Genomic DNA, 17,029 nt, shown 5'->3' on the forward strand with positions numbered 1-17,029 from the left:
TTATTAGCATAAAACCTTACTTGATTACGAGTAATGAGGAGAGGTTGATGGTATAAAACATTGTGAGAAACGGCTCCCTCTGAATTGCCATAGTTTTTGAGAAAGAAGTAATTGTCCATGAATTTGATTTCAAGACCTCCGATTTAGAACTTGAGGTCTCAAAATCAACCATCTAAATGCACACAACTTCGTGTAACAAGGGTGTTTTTTCTTTCTTTATTATCTCGCAACTGCGACGACCGATTGAGCTCAAATTTTAACACGTGTGTTATTTCATGCATATGTTGAGATACAGCAAGTGAGAAGACTGGTCTTTGACGTTTACCAATAGTGTCCACTGTCTTTAAGACTGTTGAGAAGACTGGTCTTTGACGTTTACCAATAGTGTCCACTGTCTTGAATACAGATTTGGCCTGGGCCCAATTTCATAGAGCTTTTTCAGCACAGAAACATGCTAAGCACAACAAAATTATGCTTACCAAAACAAGGTTACCAGCTTCACTACCATGTCACATGTACCCTGCTCTGCTCAGCAAAGCATCGTTTAGCTATATTTTCTGCTTTAAAGGCAACTCTTCAAAATTGGGCCTTGCTGATAAGCCATCTGAAATGACTCATTAACATGTATTTATTGCCCCCCCCCCTGAATTTGTTTAGGCATCTCAAAACACTCATTTACATGTATTTATTGGCCCCCCCCCCTGAAATTTGTTTTACCAAATATGGAGTTGTACAATGTACATCTGGATCTCCGTTTCGGATTCTTTTGTCATCACTGACTCTCCTCCCTGCTGAGTGTCCTTTTGTTTAATTTTCAATTCTTACAAAACCCATGCACATCAGTAGTCATTTGAGAAATAAACAATGCGTTTATGAAGACAATCAGAAATGCATCTCATGAGGTGTACATCCTTTGCCGCTACGATCATTATTACTACCAAGTTTGATGTTCATGTACATTGTATAGTTTAACTTTTTGCTCTGCACCGGAGCGCACACTGTATATACATTTGGACATTGCGACTGTTGTGACTGGACAAAATAATTTAACTTTGATTGTTTTTCACTTTCTTCCTGCGGCTTTTTTGTTTTTCTTCTTGTTCTTCTTTCTCTGTTTCTTCAGTTGTTTCTTGCCAGGTTTCATGTCTTTTGGGATGATCTTGACTGGGATAACACCGACTGGCTTGTAGTTGGGTTTCAAGACGGTTTTGGCTTTCGTGTTTGACGGCCTTTCCGGAGATGTTGACGATTTTCTTTTTAGTGAATTACTTGAAGCGTCATCGGCGCTTTGAACTAAAAATTTGGTTACTGTTGCAGTCGACAATTCAGATGGTTGAAGCTGTACACTGCTTTGATTGTGTGTTGATACTTTGTGATGTCCATGTTCCGGGGGACTTACTTGCACAGTTGCTTCTGGTATAGCAATAGCACTGGCCCCTGAATGTGCTTTTGTGTTTTCTGTGTCAGCAGTGCCATCTCTTGAAGTTCCAACTTGTGCATGGTCAGGGGCCATTGCATGGCTTGGGACAATGGCACCAGTCGTCTTCATCTGTTTGTTCTTGCCCTTCTTGCCTTTCTGTTTTGGCTCAGTCCTGTGTTCCACCTTTGTGCTGAAGATGATGTTGGTGACGACTTTCTTGAGTTCTTGAGTGCTGAGTTCTTTATATCGTAGCCATGGAATGTCCACCGGTGGTGTGATTTCAATGATCGAATTAACCAGAGCACCAAACGTATTTGGGTCCCCATCATTTAGTTTCTGAAAATAAAAAAGAAGAAAAAAATAAAAAGGTGCAAAGCCCTAGATGATGTCATAAAAGCAAGTCTTGTGCATGTTCAACTGTCTGCCCTGTTTTTGCGTATTTGTTTTCCGTTCACATGCAAGTGTTGTGTGGTAGGACTTCAGGTTCTAGATATATTTTTGAACCCATAAAATTATTTTTTACATTTCATATTTTTGAGTCTCATTTAACCAATCTTTAAAATAAAGGGGTGATCTCTTGTAGCAGGGTGGGCGCCAGCCTTTGATAGAGAAAACAATTTTAACCTTTGAGATTTAGCCTTCGAGAAAGACTCTCCTATAGGGTCAAAACGTCAAGCCATTAACTATTTTTTGCACAATTTTAACATTACAATTTTACTGAAAGCTTGGAAACAATCCCATACAATTATGTAGGACCTACCTTAAACCCAATAGCCATGATGACTTTCAGCTGCAGTATGGGTGCCAGGCTATCGCTGAGATGATATACACAAGCCACGGGTATGTTCCTCGTTGCGCTGAGTGCCATGAGGTGGTTGGTCATGAGGGCGGGCTGGGCGGAGCGACAGACGAGGGCTAGACGAAGCTCGCCTCGTTCCAATGAGCGAGTGACCTCATTGAGTCCCAAAGCTAACTGAGATCTGATGCGTTAAGAACAATATTGGTCATAATTTTTATTATGTGACACCCGAGTTTAAAGACACTGGACACCAAGCCTTTGGTAGTTGTATCTCAACATATGCACAAAATAACAAACCTGTGAGAATTTGAACACAATTGGTCGTCGAAAATGCAAGATAATGACGGGAGAAAAAACACCCTTGTCACAAGTTGTGTGCCTTCGAGACCTCGCCCATGAGGTCTCAAAATCAGTCCAAATATTTTACTGTGAAATTACATTCTTCAAAGTTTCTGCTGGTTTTCTGGTTGTAATCTGTCACTTCTTTCAATATAAATCTGTAAAGCCAGACAGTGGCTTTGAATCCAAACGTACCATTTCCACTTTGCAAACTTGTTCGTTCCTTAACTCACCTGAGCGCTGCTCTTTTCTGTTTTGCCTCTAGATCTACAGAATCAGGTGATTTCCTTTTACCTTTGGACGGTAGCTTGCCGAAGATTGCTCCATAAGGCACAAGATTACTGTGGACAAATTTAATAAGATTGGTTTTCATTTTGAAAATCTACTTAAGTTTTTTATCCCACACAAACATTAATATAATGCATAATCAACAATAACCCCAAATATTTAACAAAATTGATATCATAATTATTATTATTATTTTTTCTTTTCGTTTTAATGGATTATAAAAATGAAGAGTTGCTGAAGGAGGTTTTTGCACAGTGGATGATGAAAAGATAATCTAAACAAGCAAACAAACAAAAAACAACAACTATTATTTGACCATGATTAAACCCTTAATTTAAAATTGAATAAAAAAATATTCAATCAATGATTGACTTACTGATTACTCTTAGAACATGAGGTTCGTTCCCCTATCGTGGATAATTAGCCTATATTGAGTAATAATCGAGTTAAAAGATTTATATACCAACCTCTGAGTTTCTTGGAGGATAAACTTTTCATCTTGAGTTTGTAATTGTGGCCTGCAAGAATTAAAAAGTATAACAAAGTTAATGATACAAAGTTAATGATACTATATACATGTAATATAGCTCACTGACTGAGCTGAGTGCTGCAGAGCATATAACTTGTGGACAAGTCTGAAGTCATTAAATGTCTGTCGCAGTGTCGCGTTGAAAGTGTTCCGACTCTCCCTGCGATTCCCGCGGTAATCTTGCGAGACTGCTTGCCCGTGAGGCTAACGCTCTCCTGACTACGGTCAGTCGGGCAACCAGCAGTTCGCACGAGAGCACCGCCACAACTCGATTATCACCACGCGGGACCATTAACGACTTGTCCACTAGTGCATGTTTCTAGTTCTACATGCATCATGATCCTGTCCATGATGCGATGCATGAAATGCCAGTCATCTCGCCCCCTAGTTGCGATAAGGTCGCAACTACTCATCAGAGAGTCCCCCCCCCCCCCAGCCCACCTTAACAACATTGTTGAGCTGTAGACTGTAGTGTAGTGTAGTGTAGTGGGTCTGTGTGGTGTAGTGTAGTGTAGTGTAACTAAATGGCCCCTTTTTAACAATAACATCAGTCTCATCAATAGTTGCGATAATGTAACTCTCCGGATAACTTTCCGTATGGCGCCACCACTTTTTCACTCATTTTTACAAAAAGGGATAAATCAATCTGGTAAATTAGATACTATACTAATTCATATCGGATGAAAAAGTGGTGGCGCCATACGGAAACTTTTCCAACTCTCCTCCCGCCGTCGGGAGGAGGGTTACGTAATCGCAGCTATCTCATCACACTCACAGTCGCCATTGCAACTGTGATGAGACTGATGTGCCATTTAAACAACAGCTCAACTCAACAAAGTTGGTAGTTGTGATTACGTAACCCTCCTCCCGACGGCCACAATATGCCGGAGAGAGGAGGGTTACGTCATCGCAACTACAATTATTAACAAAGGTGGGCGAAACTACAACCCCCCCCCCTGCAAAGCCGCCCCCAGCAAGCTCGCCCTCTCCATGTACAAACTCGCCCCCTAACAATACCTTTTTCCAGGGGCGACTTTATGGGGGCGACTTTGAGGGGGCGAGATGACCAGTGGTTACCGGTCCGGTGTAATGGGAAAATTAAACCCAACGAAACTGATTTAAAAACTATCATTATACTTCTTAGGTACACGTTTATCTATCTTAAAATACGACTTAAATGAGCATAGATACTTACCACTCAGTTAGAAATGGTGACGTTATTGTATTTTTGACTGGAAACTGCTTTTTATGCCCCTTTTTGGCGCGTATCGTACCAGCAAGTGATGTGACCATGGGCGCCGCCATGTTGTCTAAGTTTATCCTCTTTCAAAAAATTAAAAATAGTTATTTTAAAAAGAAAGCTCAAATCATAATTTAAGTTCATTAATAAATAAAAAAAAATGTGTATGTTTTATAATAATAATATATACAGATTTTAAGGCACTATTTGTATATTTTTGACAAAGCCTTACTTCCCTAAAATCGTAACATGTTAAGAATTTGGAAAATTTCCCGCGCTTCGTGTCAAAGGTCATAACAACAAGTTAAACACATGGTACACAAAATGAGAATGTCATTTCTGTTCTCAGAGTTAAAGTTGCACTGTATTGATTTGTCTATAACTTGGCATGAAATTGAGAGATAGAAGTGCAATCATGTCTAGAAAAGAAGAGAGCAGTCAGAAGTCAATGAAGACGACAAAACCGGATCAAAACCAGTGGGTGATTATTGCACCAGGTCAGTTTGTTTTTATTTATGGATGCGCTTGAGAGTACATAGTGTATTCTATTTCTTCGTCCATGATCAGATACATGTAATAAATTGACCGGGAACAAGTGTAGTTTTGAAAATGAAAGTGGTGACTGCTCTATATTCCGACATCCCTATGTTCCGACACCCCTATGTTCCGACACCCCTATGTTCCGACACCCCTATGTTCCGACAACTCGACCTATAATCCGACACCCCTACTATGTTCCGACACCCCTATATTCCGACACCCCTATGTTCCGACACCCATTTATTCCGACAACCAAAACACCCCTATGTTCCGACACCCCTATGTTCCGACAACCTGCACCAACATTTTGTGTTAGCAATTTTTCAAGAAAAACGGTGCGAGTATAATTTATATGAAACAAAAGCACCAAATTCATTTGTGATTCAATTATCTTTATTTGATTCAATCACTTTAAAAAAAATTCAACTTATGAATGTTCAAACTTATTACCGGCCGAAATACGCCGGGAAACATGTAATACAACTGGTGTTTTTGTTATTGGTCAACAGAGTAATAATGTGCGAATATAACTTGTCGGAACATAAGGGTGTCGGAACATAGGGGTGTCAGAATATAGTGGTGTCGGAACATAGGGGTGTCGGAATATAGGTTCAGTTGTCGGAACATAGGGGTGTCGGAATATAGGGGTGTCGGAATATAGGGGTGTCGGAATATAGGGATGTCGGAATATAGGCTGAGTTGTCGGAACATACATGTAGGGGTGTCGGAACATAGGGGTGTCGGAATATAGGTGTGTAACCATGAAAGTGACACGGTAATAAAAAAGAATGAAAAACCATGGGGTGTTGTTGGGTGGGGGCAGGACTGACTGTCGGTGTCAGTCATCATGGTCATTGTCAATATTCTGTGCATTGTTTACTTTACTTAAGTCTTTTATTTAATTAATTAGGACATGAGTGATATATACTTTTGCTGGATTGGATTTTATTTTGGAGAATTAAAAAGTGTGTAAAATTTGTTTTTATTTGGTTGGGAAAAGTTTCCCTATCCTGCCACCCCTTATTCTTTAAGTTTTAGTTGCGTTAACGTAACCCTCCTCGCGACGACCGGCCGTCGGGAGGAGGTTTGCGGCCGTCGGGAGGAGGGTTACGTTATCGCAACTATCATTCTTTATGAAACTTAATTATATCTATTCCTTTCTGTGAAAATAAAAAAGAAAAAGTGGTGGCAGCTAGAATACGGAAAGTTGTTTCCAAAAATTTGTATTTTTATAATTAAAACAATCATAAAAAGGGGGAAAATAAGTTGATAACGGGTCTACTGTACTATATTTTGGCTATAACTCTTATTTTGGAATCCACCAGCAAGCCTACGACTACCTCATCTAATTTGTGTCATGTTTGTACAGATTCAAGTTTACAATTGCTGCGATGTACATGTACTCCATTGATGTGGTTATTGACAAACGCCACTTGTTTTGTTTTTCTGCAGACGGTGTGGTCAAAAGGAGTAATGATGAACAAGACATAGCATTTGTAAAGTTGAAACATCCTAAAACAGGTACATGTAATATCTGTCGTATGTTCTGTTTTTTTACTGAACGACAAAAGTGCATATTTTGTTGTCATTGGTTGGTGCCAACAAATCCTCTAACTGCTCTTTTGTTTGTTCAAGAGTTTTATTAAGTTTCAAAATCTCAAGCTAATGACTTTAAATATAAAGTGTTTTATATTTATAAACCAATTTGCTTGAGATTTTTTAGTTTGTCGACTTTGAGTCTGCTTTATCTTTTATTTATTTGAAATGAAAAAGTCTCATCCCCCTTTAAGGTGATCCCTTGACCTGCCACTTCCTAGTTTTTTTGTAAACTAGGCGGCTATTACAGCTTGTACAATTTTTGACTGGCACCGAGCAAAGATACTTTTGACAAAATAGAGATACCGCCAACATATGGCTAGATAGGTCAGTTGTTAAAGCCCCTGCAATTTAGTGCTGGATTGTCAAAGACCAGTCTTCTCACTTGGTGTATCTCAACATATAAAATAACAAACCTGTTAAAATTTGAGCCCAATTGGTTGTCAAAGTTGCTAGATAATAAAGAAAGATAAAACACCCTGGAAAATTAAATTCTCTCTCGCAAACTACGTTACTTCAGAGGTAGCCGTTACAATGTGTTTTACTTCCAACAGCTCTCCGTAATGCATTACCAAGTAAGATTTTATGCTAATAATTTTTTTGAGTAGTTGCCAGCTTTTTTTTCAAGTCAAACCATTATAAATCGAAGGTCATTGGTTCTAGTTCCGCTCTAGTAAATTTGTTATTTTTCTTTCTCAAATCTTTGATTTAACTTAACTCGATCAGCTCCCCTCATGTTTTGTTTATAACTTTGTATATATATGAATGTTTTCTTTTCTTGCTCAAGAAAAAGCAGCCATGTTTATGTTCAGCAGCGATGGTGCCACAGTTCACGAGCTCACATCATTCAAAGAAAAGTATAGATCTTGGATTATCAACGAAACCGTCCAAGAAGGTAACTAGAAGATACAAGTTTTTGTTGTTCTACAAGTTTCCTTTTACTGTATTATGGTGTATTTTCTTTACCTTAAATTGTACCACAAGATCCAGAACTATTTGAAAACTGTTCAAGAGCTACTGTTTGAAATGTAAACATATTGTAAGTACATTGGGAAATTCAGTTTTCTCAGTGTTTTACTCCTGCCTTTTGTAATCCTGGCTCTTTTCCTTGATGTGTCTTGCATTGATTTGGTTCTTATTTCCTACCAGGGCCCAATTTCATAGAGCTGCTAAGCACAACAATTTGCTTAGCATAAAATTGTTTGCCTTGATAAAAACAGGACTACCAACCAAATTTCCATGTGATTTTCAGGATAAGCAAACAACAGCTAAATACCTGTAGCAACCAATATGCAACAAATGGAAATTTGGTTGGTAATCCTGTTTTTATCGAGGAAGAAATTTCATGCTAAGCAATTTGTTGTGCTAAGCAGCTAGATGAAATTGGGCCCTGATTGTTTTGACTTTTCCTTTATGGGATTTTCCTCCCACATCTATAGCACATAATTTCTTCATCATCTTTTCTACACAGGTATCGCCAGGTAGGGTCACAGTTCGAGTGCATGCCTGTATGCTTAATTTTTGAAAGGGCAAGGGTAAGGGCAAGGGCACCAATGCATTGTCTGCTTTTGTAATGGGCACCCTATGAGGAAATTGTATCAGGCCTGCGAGTGACTCATTGACTTACTTCATCTTAACAATATTTCTGTCAAAAACCAGTTAACATCTTGCTTGATTATTTGCTTGATTGAATAGTTGCTTGATTGATTGATTGGTTGATTGATGGATTGATTGATTGAATGATTTATTCATACATACATACATTCATTCTTTTATTGATCAATTCATTGATTGGTTGATTGTTTTCAGATGGGGCAATGATAATGGCTACAGCCATAGATCCACTCGTCCTTATTTTACCGTACCTCATCAAAGCAGAGAGTGTGAGTATAAAGACAATTTGAACACACCGAAAGTAATTCCTTTTCCCAGTAAGAGCATTTATATGTGTAGCTTGAAAACTCTCTGGGGTGTCGTGGCTGAGTGCTGGAAACACTGGACTCAAGCGCTGGTGTGTCTAATCAGCAGGTTGTGGGTTCTAGTCCCAGTCGTAACACAGTATGTTTTTGAGCAAGATACTTTATCATAACTACTTTGTTCTTTGGATGTGACATTCAAAAGCTGTTTTCACGTATTGGTAGTGCAAGTAAAAAGTTTTGCTTTCAAAGGAGAACTCATTACTTCATATGATTTGTTTACGACAGAGCGGCATGTTCATCACTCTCGACCAGATCCTGGACGATGTAGATTACCCACAATGCCACAGGTTACACAAATGCTCGGGAGTGTCTCAGATGCATTATATAGCAAATGTCAAAGGTTAGTTTTCTTTTTGTGTTTTTTATTTCTTTTTGTCAAGTCATCTTTAGACATTGACAGCTTGAAACTAGCACCTGGCGAGAACAAAAAAAAACGGTTGAGTCTCATATATCCATCAAATTAGCAGTTCTCCAATGTTTCTTGAGGCAGTGCAGGTTGGGACGGTAGTGCATTCTGCTCTACCAGCCAAACTCATACTGTATGATAGCCTTGCCTCCATCCTTATGGACTGTGAAGAGGTAATGCTATTTCGGCCCCAGGAGTAGGTGGCAATGTGCCCTGGTGACTGTTGATTTGGGTCGGCGGCCCTAGTCAGTTAAGTGTAGCCCTCAACTTAAAGTGGCCGTTCGGTCGTGTGATGTTAGGCGATCTCAAATTTTGTTTTTAAAGTGTTATAATGTTCTATCCCTAAATTACTTCAGCCCCGTTCATATAGTACTCAAAGCAAAACTTCTGTGAATTTGACGTTTTTGATGCAAGAGAGTTCAGCATACATGTAAGTCAACTGATGCGAAATATTTGTTGCGAAATTGTGACGTCAACATTCGCTTCGTATTCGCATCGGAAGTATGAACTGGGCTTGAACTTGAAGCATGTATTGAAGTACGTTTCTAACATTTATTGTCAAACTTCATTGCTCTAATCTGGAACTAACTCACTGACTCACAACTGAACACTTGTGTCAAGTTACAACAACTGAACAGTGTGTGCGCAAGTCTTAAAGTGGCAGACGCAACTTAAAGTGATTACACTACATGAAGGTACAGCAAGCAATCTGTGTCTGAATCTATTTTCATTTTTCTGTTTTTAAACACACAGGTTCTTCTGATTTACAGGCGTACAAGTACAATCAAGAGATGACGTTAGACTGGCTTAGAACCAAAGTGGAAAGATTAGTAGGAAAACTGGAAGAGAAAGACATCCATGTGACGACGGGTTCACACTCTGCAACGTACGTCAGGAGTAGCAAGGGAAATAATGCCACAAAAGGTTCGGTCTTTTCTTATCTTCAACCTATTTGGATCTCAGGCTTTGTAAAATGACATCTGAACAAGTTTCGAAATGTGCCTGTTTTCTTGTATCACAGGTTGATAAACGTTGTAAGCTGCATGAAATGACATGATTTACATACAAAATATTATGTACTATGCTATTTCCCTTATTAGGTGATTGGGCACAGCCCCTTGACACCTCTTGCTCTTGTATTATTTTCTCTGGTCTTATTCAGCAGTTTCATGATTCTTGAATATTTGTTGTACTTTCTCCCCCACCTCCATCCCCAACACTCCCACCCCAATATACTCATTGCTTGTTGATATTTACATGTGTACGTATAATGCTGATTGCCCATGTGTATTTTTTTTTCTTGTAATTACTCATTTTATTTCTTGATAGTCCTTTTGTTACCAGTTAGCAAAAGTGTTTTTAATTTTTTCGGAACTGCATTCATCTGAAACTTTTACTTTTGTATAATGCCAACATCTTTATTTGATGTTTATTTATGTACAGTATTACAATTGTGTTTATCTATTCAATTGATCATAGTGTTAATTCATTTCTTCCTGCCTCTGTCCACCAAATTTGATCGGCATCTTGTGAGTAAATTTGTATAATTCAACATGTCTATTAAAAACTCTTTCTCTCCCCCCCTTTTGTTTTATCAATTGCTCAATGTGTTGCATTTTATTTCTTCCAGGCTAATTGAGGACAGGAAAATTTGCCTTGTTTATTGATTGTAAAAATCTCTTAAATACTGTGTTTCTTTTTTTAGATTTGTTGTTGTTATTTATGAATCATATTGTTGTCTTAATGTTTTCATCACTTTTTAAGGACAACAAAATGTAGCATTTTATATTGAATTTATCTCTAGTTGTTAATCAGGTTTTGAATATCTTTTAAGAATAGTTTGACATTTTGCAATTAATGTTTTCTTTACTTTTCCATGTCAAGAAGATCAGACTTTTCACAATGGTTTTATTGATTTCCAAACAGAGGAATATTTGAGATACGCCACAGGAATGATTTCCGATTATCTGTCAGCCGACTTGAGCAAGAGGCTTTTCAGTCATTTAGGGTAAGTCGTGAAAAGTCAAATATTTGTTGTAGTCAGGTATGACAAGTTTAAACTTGATACCCTTGATGAATGAAACTGCCTGGATAGATTTTAAACATTTTGGGTTTGAACAAAGACTAAATTGACTGGAGTGGGACTTGAACCAACCACCTCCGGATGAACGTACCAGCACTCAACCAACTGAGCTATCCAGCCCCTTGTTAGTTGGCGGTCTCTCTATTAGTAAAGGCCGAGTCACACTGCAGCGATAACGAAAACGATAACGATCACGACGCAAAGAGAACGCATTCTATTGGTTGAATTGCTCCACGCAGAACACGCACACGCTCATTCAACCAATAGAATGCGTTCTCTTGGCGTCGTTATCGTTATCGTTCTCGTTATCGCTGCAGTGGGACCGGACCTTAAAGCCTGGATTGATTTTAAACATTTTGGGTTTGAAAAAAGAAACTTGAACAAAGAAACTTGACTTCTGCAGGACTTGAACCAACGACCTCCAGATTAACATACGGGCACTCAAGCAACAGAGCTATCCAACCCCCTCATTGGCGGTCTCTTTATTCTGGGGTGCCTTTTTATCCTTGTTACCACTTTTTGTATTTCTGCTCCAAGTGAACAATAGCTCCTATTTTTTTCAGATATAAACAATTAAAAAATACGTTCTTTTTATCTCTCTATAGACCGATCCATTAAGCTCCACCCCATTGCGTATTGACCAATGACAACACAAATAAGGTCCGACATGCGTAAGCGTATGCTTGGCGCACGCGGCAGAGTTGTGCAGAAAGGCATGGGAGAGGCTCACATGTTCTTGCTCACACATGCGTCATGGGCGGAGCCTAATGGATCGGTCTATTGCTGCGATACTGTTTCCAAAAGCTCTTTGAAATCTATAACTCCTGAGGTTATTGGTTCCATAACATTTCACACCATTGAAATCATTTTTTATTTCTTGTTAATACAGAATAAAAGAAGTTGCTGATAAGAAAGTTGTGGAATTAGCTGAGCCATCAGAACCTCCTTCCAAGGTAGATATCTTTTAAACTTCCAATAAAGTTCGAACTGTTACAGGCAAACTTTAGAGAACTGCACCTGCTGTTGCCGAATGTGATTGTCTTTTTAGCCTGAACGAATGCGTTCTTTTTTACCCCGCTCTGAAGGTCGGGGTATTTGTTGACAATTTTTGTGGAAGGCTGGCCTTGTAGAGGTGTTGGTCACCTGTTCCTCCTTGCCACTGTTTTGTATTTATTTTTATTTTCTCAGTTTTAGTTCTATTTTTAGGATTGTATCTTTGAATTCCTGTAACAAGGTTTTGCCAGTGTGAAGTGTAATTAAATAAATAACTGAACAAAGATACCCACATACAAACTTCACAACAATCGAATATTAAGGTTGTCTTGATAATGATTTAAGCAGAAAGTGACAGGGGCAATAAATTATTTCATCAATTTCAGAAAGCAAAGTTGGCAACCAGTCGTGAGCCTGAGGAAGACTATAGCAAGTCTTTTAACGGTAACTCAACTGTAGAGAAACAAAAGGTGAGTAATATAAGGAGATTGTTGAAGACAGAAAAATAGCCTTTTCAGACCCGGGGCCGATTTCACAAAGCAATAAAATTCATCGCAAGACAAATTTTTTCAGTTTCACCATAGTGATTTGTATTGTGACATCACGCTTTACGAAGCAACTACGATTGATTTGCAGTTACAACCAATCTTATATCTTTGTGAAATCGGCCCCTGGGCCAAAATTTCATAGAGCTGCTTAAGGACAAAAAGTAGCTAAGCATAACAAAATTATGCTTACCAGAATAAGGTTTTCAGCCAAAATACTATGTCACATGTACAACTTGTGACTGGTATTCTGCTCATTTTTGCTAAGCATGCAATTTTTAAGCAATATTTTCCAATGCCCCTTCAAAAGTTTCCCATAGACTTTAAGATTTGCCAATGGAAGTAGTGCCCTTTGCAAAATGAAAATGGCCTTGCCCTTTGAAAGATGAAATTCCAGGCCTGCTTTTTAAAATCGTGGCTTGGGGTTCCAGCCCCCTGTATGCTTCGTGTTTTGAAAGGGGCACCAAGGCATTTTCTCATTGGTAAAGGGCACTCTATGTTGAAATTGTAAATGTGTACTGAAGAGCATTTCAAGGGCACCAAGGCAATGACCAGGGGGCATGGAGGCAATCCCCTTTCGTTACAGTATTAAAGTATAAGGGCTGGGCTCCGGCGTGGGCTCTGTCATCAGTTTTTGAGCAGTGTGCACTTTGCAAGTTATTCTTGGATCCAAGACCTGCTTTCATTGTTTAAGTCGATATAGATCAATGCTGACTACAAAGGGTGATATCTACTTCGGTTCGATTTTTAATTATGATAGCAGGTTGTGAGTAAAAGCGATTTGACTCCCTCTATTGGCAAGGTCAAGGGTACTTCCGGAGAGTATTTAAGGCTGGAATTAAGCATTTACTACGCGCATGGAAGTGTGCTGCCAGGTGTATTGGCAATTGGCATGTGTATGCATGTGATGGCTGGATTGTTGAATCATGAAACAATGCTTATTCTAGTCATTGTGAAATCAGTGGTTGCCTTGGGGGATTCGAACCCACAAGGTTGTAATTGCAAGTCCTGCAGTCTAACCACTGAACCACGGTAAACCAAGACTACTTGCAGTGTTTTAAATTGTGTACCAAACCCAGAGTTGGAGTCAACTATTTATCTTGAAGCAGAATTTATATATATTTATTTTACTAAGCTTTCAATATGTATCTTCATGTTTATATAATTTATTTGATTTATCTTTCAACATTTATCTGCTATTCACAACAACAAAACACTTTTGGGTTATAGTTTCACAAACTCTAAATTCCAAGTGTTTTTCTCAATTTTTTTATCCTGTTATTGTTTTCTATATATTTATTATTTTGTTGTCCCATTTTCTTTTATTTTGTTCAGCCCACCAAGATGACAGCAGCTCAGAAAGCCCTTAGTAAAGTAGACAAGACTGGAATGAAAAGCTTAGCGAGCTTCTTCAGTAAACCAAAGAAATCAATTTTGAAAAAGGAGCAGAACAAGTGAAAAAAAAAACATAACCAGGGTATTTCAAAGATGAAGATCCAAGTCTACCATTACACGAAGTGTAGGTTAGTAGGATTTGAAACTTTGCAAATATGATAAAGTAAGGTTTGCGGTAACACCATTTAAAGCCATTGGACACTTTTGGTAAACAGTATTGTCCAAGGCCCACACTTCGTGTATCACAACTTCTATATAAAACAACAAACCTGTGAAAATTTAGGCTCAATCGGTCATTGGAGTCGGGAGAAAAATAACGGGAAAACCCACCCTTGTTTCATCACGTTTCATCAAGATAATCTCTATAAATTGAGTTGGGGTGGTTCTGAAAATAACCGTATGTTTCAACTTGAGTCCATTTTTCTCCAGAAGGCGATCAGAGCATACTGATCGAAACAGCGAGTTGTAACCTACATGTATAGTTCTTTTCTGAACCACCTCAACTCAATAACAGATTATCATAATACATGGAATTACCGCCAACCTTACTTTAAAGTGTTGGTGGATTCCCATGTGTCCAAATTTGGATTCCATAAATAGGGATAAGACTGTTATTTGACTTTTTAAAATATGCTTATAGAAAGGAAAGTTTTGTATTTTTCTCCAAATAAAATAATTCACAAAAAATGGATCTACTTCTCTAGCACTGAGGATACTGTTCTCAACAATGGCTCTATGGAATTCATAATTCCAGGGTTTATGAAAAGGTGGATTTGGGTTTTCAGTCCCTTAATCCAAATTCATAAAGCTCTTTAAGCAAAAAATACTGCTTAACACATTTATTTGCTAAGCAAAAACTTACTGGGACACCAGTCACAACAATGGTAAGCTTAATGTAATTTTGCCTGGTAATCTGTTTCTGTTAAGCAATACTTTTTGTGCTTAACAAGTTTTTATGCTGACAGGCTGTATGGAATTGGGCCCAAGTTGTGCGTTTTAACCCCATTTGGGGTTTTCTTCCCAAATCTGAAACTGAACATTTTCTATGACCGTATTCATGGCATATTCTTTCTCTTATCGGAGCTTACTCTGATGTATACATTTTGTAAATAACTTTGTTTTAAACATGATAATATTAATGTTACAGAATCAAAAGTGCCTTAAATATAAAGCTGCCATGGACATGACTTTGGCCATCTTTGGTCTGGTTCCCTATGCCCATACATTGGAAATGCTGGAGGGATATGCAAGGGATATCTAACTGCATATTATTTTTGCTGCTGGAGATGAGTTATCAATATCACCATAGTGATTTGTATTGTGACATTATCACACTTTACTTAGCAGTAAAGATGATATCACAAATCAATCTTTGTGAAATTGAACCCTGGTTTGGTTGAATGAATTCTGACAAGAGCAAATGGTTGCCATGACTACACAAAAAATTCCTAAGGTGACAAATTCCAGGTCATATGTCATACATGTGTGTGTGTGTAAACCTCTTTTTAAAGGCAGTGGACACTGTTGGTAATTACTCACTATAATTATTAGCATAAACCTTACTTTGCAACGAGTAATGGGGAGCTGTTGATAGTATAAAACATTGTGAGAAACGGTTCCCTTTGAATTAACATATTTTTTTAGAAAGATGTAATTTACCACAACTTTAATTTTGAGACCTCAGAATTAGATTTTGAAGACTCAAAATCAAGCATCTGAAAGCACACATTTTCATGTGACAAGGGTGTTTTTTTCTTTCATTATTTTCTCGCAACTTTGACGACCAAGTGAGCTCAAATTTTCACAGGTTTGTTATTTTATGCATTTGTTGAGAGACACCAAGTGAGAAGACTGGTCTTTTGTAATTACCAACAGTGTCCAGTGTCATTAAACGCTCTGACTATAATATGCAACAAATTGAAATTCTTGAGTGTGTTATAATTTTTTTTATATTTTTTTACATAAAGAATGAAATGTTCTTATGGAAGAAACCATATTAAAAGTGAAAATATGCTTCTGATAATAATAATGTGAATGTGCTAAATGCTTTTCCAGACGGCGTACGTAGGTGTTCCAAGCGCCTTGCATTATTTGACACACTGTGCCCAATTCTATAAAGCTGTTAGCAGAAAATACTGCTTGACAACTTGTTTTGCTAAGCAAAATTTGAGTGTGGCACCAGCCAAAGCAATGCAAACTCAATGTAGTTGAGGCCGGCAACCAGATTCTGCTAAGAAATATGTTTAGTGAGTTTTTGTGCTTACAGTTCTTTGGAATATTGGGCTCATCATGCACAAAAAGTAATTAAGAACCACAATATTTTGCCGCAGAAAAATGTTACCAACCAAACTACCATGTCACATGCGCAATTTGTGACTGGTATCCTGCCTATTTCTACTTAGAAGAGCATTGTTAAGCAGCTCATTGAAATTGGGCCCTGTTCACCAGACCCTAAGTATTCTTGAAAACATCTCAACTAAAGCAGCATGGGCAGCCAAATGGAGGCAAGAGTTGCTCGTAGTTCACATCAACAACCTCCAGCCTAGTCTTGGTTCCAAGACCATTGGTGTTGCGAGGTCACACACAACCAACGTTCCGATTATGCACGGCAAAAAATGTACATCTTGTAATGAACGAACGCTAGCGGGTGCTCTGTTTCAACGTTGGTTGTGTGTGACCACGCAACACCAATGGTCTTGGAACCAAGACTACCTCCAGCCTCACAGGGACCCATTTAATCTCAGCTGGTGAGAAACAATTCAGGCCCGATACTTGCCTCCATGCCCCTGGGTCATCGCTTGGTGCCCTTCACACATGCCCGGTAGATATTTACAATTTCCCCATAGGGTGCCCTTTACTACCAAGGAGAAAATGCCT

The 17,029-nt window shown here is 38.4% G+C and overlaps 2 protein-coding genes across 2 annotated transcripts; one reads left to right on the top strand and one right to left on the bottom strand.

The window, feature by feature from the left end:
- Window positions 1-521: 521 nt before the first annotated feature.
- LOC117298377 (ribonuclease P protein subunit p38-like) lies at window positions 522-4,684 on the bottom strand. Its single transcript, XM_033781606.1, has 5 exons — window positions 4,571-4,684; window positions 3,314-3,364; window positions 2,792-2,899; window positions 2,181-2,400; window positions 522-1,756 (listed from the first exon to the last, which is right to left on the bottom strand). Exons 1-5 carry the CDS (start codon window positions 4,678-4,680, stop codon window positions 1,064-1,066), a joined length of 1,182 nt encoding a protein of 393 aa, XP_033637497.1. The 5' UTR covers window positions 4,681-4,684; the 3' UTR covers window positions 522-1,063.
- A 236-nt stretch (window positions 4,685-4,920) lies between these two features.
- LOC117298786 (ribonuclease H2 subunit B-like) lies at window positions 4,921-14,354 on the top strand. Its single transcript, XM_033782118.1, has 10 exons — window positions 4,921-5,112; window positions 6,608-6,676; window positions 7,539-7,646; window positions 8,561-8,634; window positions 8,956-9,070; window positions 9,890-10,060; window positions 11,063-11,144; window positions 12,109-12,172; window positions 12,599-12,682; window positions 14,093-14,354. Exons 1-10 carry the CDS (start codon window positions 5,004-5,006, stop codon window positions 14,213-14,215), a joined length of 999 nt encoding a protein of 332 aa, XP_033638009.1. The 5' UTR covers window positions 4,921-5,003; the 3' UTR covers window positions 14,216-14,354.
- The last annotated feature ends 2,675 nt before the right edge of the window (window positions 14,355-17,029 follow it).

This window comes from Asterias rubens, chromosome 13 (genome assembly GCF_902459465.1).
Source record: "Asterias rubens chromosome 13, eAstRub1.3, whole genome shotgun sequence".
In the NCBI taxonomy this organism is placed as follows: Eukaryota; Metazoa; Echinodermata; class Asteroidea; order Forcipulatida; family Asteriidae; genus Asterias; species Asterias rubens.